The sequence below is a fragment of the Salvelinus alpinus genome, chromosome 3 (assembly GCF_045679555.1).
Source record: "Salvelinus alpinus chromosome 3, SLU_Salpinus.1, whole genome shotgun sequence".
Lineage (NCBI taxonomy): Eukaryota > Metazoa > Chordata > Actinopteri > Salmoniformes > Salmonidae > Salvelinus > Salvelinus alpinus.
The window spans coordinates 101,272,976-101,277,975 of record NC_092088.1 but is presented as its reverse complement, the minus strand read 5'-3'; the positions used below and the strand labels follow the sequence as shown (position 1 = coordinate 101,277,975).

At 48.7% G+C, this 5,000-nt stretch overlaps 1 protein-coding gene across 1 annotated transcript in view; it reads left to right on the top strand.

Annotated features, from left to right (window-relative positions):
* The window catches only part of dock1 (dedicator of cytokinesis 1), an 800,130-nt gene that overhangs the window by 286,516 nt on the left and 508,614 nt on the right, over nt 1–5,000 (top strand). The window contains exons 19-20 of the mRNA XM_071394671.1: nt 3,044–3,141; nt 4,256–4,345. Coding sequence (XP_071250772.1) covers nt 3,044–3,141; nt 4,256–4,345 — 188 coding nt within the window. The remainder of the gene's footprint in view (nt 1–3,043; nt 3,142–4,255; nt 4,346–5,000) is intronic.

Here is a 5,000-nt window from a genome sequence, read left to right as displayed (position 1 = left end):
TGCTCTAACCACTAGTCTACCTGCTCTAACCACTAGGCTACCTGCTCTAACCACTAGGCTACCTGCTCTAACCACTAGGCTACCTGCTCTAACCACTAGGCTACCTGCTCTAACCACCAGGCTACCTGCTCTAACCACTAGGCTACCTGCTCTAACCACTAGGCTACCTGCTCTAACCACTAGGCTACCTGACTCTAACCACTTGGCTACCTGCTCTAACCACTAGGCTACCTGCTCTAACCACCAGGCTACCTGCCGATCAGCAGGGAGGCTGGGGACCAGGTAGCCTCACCAGTCAGGACTCATCTGTGACGGACGTCATTTACTACTGAGCTGTGTGTTTAGAGACAAGACTGGATCAGCAGCCTGTCAGGGCCAAATTGCTTTCTCCTGCTTGATAGAGAGTAGGCTACAGTAGTGCCTATCAACAGTGGGTGGACTCCGTCTCCATCACTGACTAGATAGGTTTCTCCTCCAGCTCAGTATGTGATGTGTCTCCTCCAGCTCAGTATGTGATGTGTCTCCTCCAGCTCAGTATGTGATGTGTCTCCTCCAGCTCAGTATGTGATGTGTCTCCTCCAGCTCAGTTTGTGATGTGTCTCCTCCAGCTCAGTTTGTGATGTGTCTCCTCCAGCTCAGTATGTGATGTGTCTCCTCCAGCTCAGTATGTGATGTGTCTCCTCCAGCTCAAACAGAGAATGCTCTTCACTACCTATTTTACTTTTTGTTTTCATTCATTCAATACAATGCTATGCAACGACTCTCCTCTCCATCTCTCCTCTCCATCTCTCCTCTCTCCTCTCTGGCTCCAGCTGTATCTGAATTTATTATGGTCTCAAGACCCACAGATTGTCCTGAGTGATGCCATCAATACTTCAACATAACACAGCTTAATACATAGAGATGAATGTTTTAACAAGCTCTGCCAGTTGTCTAATCCCTCCAAGGTGGACTGACCGTCCTCGTGCGGAAAGCGTCCCCGTGCGGAAAGCGTCCCCGTGCGGAAAGCGTCGTCCCCGTGCGGAAAGCGTCGTCCCCGTGCGGAAAGCGTCGTCCCCGTGCGGAAAGCGTCGTCCCCGTGCGGAAAGCGTCGTCCCTGTGCGGAAAGCGTCGTCCCCGTGCGGAAAGCGTCGTCCCCGTGCGGAAAGCGTCGTCCCCGTGCGGAAAGCGTCCCCGTGCAGAAAGCGTCGTCCCCGTGCAGAAAGCGTCGTCCCCGTGCAGAAAGCGTCGTCCCCGTGCAGAAAGCTTCGTCCCCGTGCAGAAAGCGTCGTCCCCGTGCAGAAAGCGTCGTCCCCGTGCAGAAAGCGTCGTCCCCGTGCAGAAAGCGTCCCCGTGCAGAAAGCGTCCCCGTGCAGAAAGCGTCCCCGTGCAGAAAGCGTCCCCGTGCAGAAAGCGTCCCCGTGCAGAAAGCGTCCCCGTGGAGAAAGCGTCCCCGTGCAGAAAGCGTCGTCCCTGTGCAGAAAGCGTCTCGTGCAGAAAGCGTCCCCGTGCAGAAAGCGTCCCCGTGCAGAAAGCGTCTCGTGCAGAAAGCGTCCCCGTGCAGAAAGCGTCCTCGTGCAGAAAGCGTCCTCGTGCAGAAAGCGTCCTCGTGCAGAAAGCGTCCTCGTGCAGTGTATAAAACCTGTCTTCCTGTTAATCTCATTCAGTCCAATCTACAAGGTTTGTCTCAGATGTTGAGTAGAGCTGACATCTGTCCTCTAAATGTCAGGTTGTCATTGTAAATCACAGTTACATGTGAATAAAGGTTAAATAACATCTGTCCTCTCTTCTGTTTGTTATGTCTAGTGGTTCTGTTGGGTCTGCTGTAGTAACATTAGTCCTGTCCTCTCTTCTGTTTGTTATGTCTAGTGGTTCTGTTGGGTCTGCTGTAGTAACATTAGACCTGTCCTCTCTTCTGTTTGTTATGTCTAGTGGTTCTGTTGGGTCTGCTGTAGTAACATTAGTCCTGTCCTCTCTTCTGTTTGTTATGTCTAGTGGTTCTGTTGGGTCTGCTGTAGTAACATTAGTCCTGTCCTCTCTTCTGTTTGTTATGTCTAGTGGTTCTGTTGGGTCTGCTGTAGTAACATTAGTCCTGTCCTCTCTTCTGTTTGTTATGTCTAGTGGTTCTGTTGGGTCTGCTGTAGTAACATTAGACCTGTCCTCTCTTCTGTTTGTTATGTCTAGTGGTTCTGTTGGGTCTGCTGTAGTAACATTAGACCTGTCCTCTCTTCTGTTTGTTATGTCTAGTGGTTCTGTTGGGTCTGCTGTAGTAACATTAGTCCTGTCCTCTCTTCTGTTTATGTCTAGTGGTTCTGTTGGGTCTGCTGTAGTAACATTAGTCCTGTCCTCTCTTCTGTTTGTTATGTCTAGTGGTTCTGTTGGGTCTGCTGTAGTAACATTAGGCTGTCCTCTCTTCTGTTTATGTCTAGTGGTTCTGTTGGGTCTGCTGTAGTAACATTAGTCCTGTCCTCTCTTCTGTTTGTTATGTCTAGTGGTTCTGTTGGGTCTGCTGTAGTAACATTAGTCCTGTCCTCTCTTCTGTTTGTTATGTCTAGTGGTTCTGTTGGGTCTGCTGTAGTAACATTAGTCCTGTCCTCTCTTCTGTTTGTTATGTCTAGTGGTTCTGTTGGGTCTGCTGTAGTAACATTAGTCCTGTCCTCTCTTCTGTTTGTTATGTCTAGTGGTTCTGTTGGGTCTGCTGTAGTAACATTAGTCCTGTCCTCTCTTCTGTTTGTTATGTCTAGTGGTTCTGTTGGGTCTGCTGTAGTAACATTAGACCTGTCCTCTCTACTGTTTGTTATGTCTAGTGGTTCTGTTGGGTCTGCTGTAGTAACATTAGACCTGTCCTCTCTACTGTTTGTTATGTCTAGTGGTTCTGTTGGGTCTGCTGTAGTAACATTAGACCTGTCCTCTCTTCTGTTTGTTATGTCTAGTGGTTCTGTTGGGTCTGCTGTAGTAACATTAGTCCTGTCCTCTCTACTGTTTGTTATGTCTAGTGGTTCTGTTGGGTCTGCTGTAGTAACATTAGTCCTGTCCTCTCTTCTGTTTGTTATGTCTCGTACAGTGGATCTGTTGGGTCTGCTGAAGTGGCGCTCCAACACCAGCCTGCTACAACAGAACCTTCGACAGCTGATGAAGGTCGAGGGAGGAGAGGTCGTCAAGGTGAGAGGTCAAAGTTCATAGGTAACACAATATGACCCATTAGGAGTTTTTACATTTGTATTATTGAACCAGTTCGACCCATTTGAGGTCAACTGACCTCTTTCAAGGGGAGACCTGACCAAGAAAGCAGCTTGGGACTCTGAGTCCTAGAGGAAAGGGTTTGTATTCTCTGTGTAGAGGTTCCGTTTTAGTATCTCACCCTTGATCAGTGTTGACAAGGCTCACTGTTATACCTTGGCAGTCTTCTCCCTGTAAATTCACTTTTTTTTGGAATAAACTATACTATCAGCTTAATGACGTCTGTCTCAGGAAACACACCCCCTCTATGGTTGGGAGGTCTGGGGTTCTGCTCACCAACCAAGAATTCACAAAATGGGACAAACACCAAATTGAGAATTTGCATGCAGAATTCTGCCCCCCCCAAAAAAATGTCCTCCGTTTTGTTAGGTTCTACATAAACAAGAGGGAAAAACCACCGGACAACTATGAAACGCTCAAATCAAGTTTATTCACCCAACCCAGTTTCCAGTTTGCACATAGGCAGTAAACTGGAATTATCTTGGGAGGTAATGTGGTCGGCATTTGATGGTGAGGTGTTCCAGATCGGGAGAACGAAAATACTTCCTGTACGTTACCACAATCACATCATGAGTTGTTAATCATAAATCAAATCCCTCCGCCTTTCTTTTTCCCGGAGAGTTGTTTAATCCTGTCCTCTCGGTGGACGGAGAACCCCGCTGGCTGAATTGAGGGGGACAATAAATCCAGAAGAGAGCCATGATTCCGTAAAACAGAGTATGTTACAGTCCCTGACGTCTCTCTGGAAGGTGATCCTCGCCCTGAGCTCGTATACTTTATTGTCCAGGGACTGAGTTGTATAGCGAGTAATATACTCGGAACCCGTGGACGATATGCACGCCACCCGAGTCTGACTAGGGGATGGGAATGAATGTTTATGCATTTTTTAAAAAATGACATGTGCTTCACAAATGGCAACCTCTTGCCCATATAGTGTACTGCTTTTGGCCGAGCCCTATAAGGGAATAGAGTGCCGTTTGAGACGCGGACTAAATCCTCTCTCTGTTGTAACACGTTGTGTTTCCTGTCGTTACAGTTTCTGCAAGACACCCTTGATGCCCTGTTTAACATTATGATGGAGAACTCAGACAGCGACACGTTTGACACCCTGGTGTTTGATTCCTTGGTAAGTACCGGTTGTTTTAAAACACACACACATTAAATATTTGATTTTGTTCTGTTTCGTGTGTAGGATATTATACTGTTTTACCACACTGTGGCGATGTGACCGTATCATACAGCTATGACTCATACACATTACTAATGTATGCATGTGTTGTCAAAGAGGAAGTTGACATAGATTCACAGTATCCCGTGTGGACAAACAGAATACAGACAAGTTGTCCCAGATTGTCTCTCTGCCTCCGGTCTGCCTCAGGCATTGTGTGGTTTTGAAAGAATGTTAAATACACACCTTAACACCGTAAAGGAATGTTAGCTATGTGCCAGAGACGAGGCAGGTCCTGGGTTAGAGACAACCAGAGGACAGGGGCGCGCCTACCTGTTGGGGCGCCTACCTGTTGGGGTGCCTACCTGTTTGGGGCGCCTACCTGTTGGGGCGCCTACCTGTTGGGGCGCCTACCTGGTTGGGGCGCCTACCTGTTGGGACGCCTACCTGGTTGGGGCGCCTACCTGTTGGAACGCCTACCTGTTGGGGCGGCTACCTGTTGGGGCGCCTACCTGGTTGGGGCGCCTACCTGTTGGGACGCCTACCTGTTGGGGCGGCTACCTGTTGGGGAGCCTACCTGGTTGGGGAGCCTACCTGGTTGGGGCGCCTACCT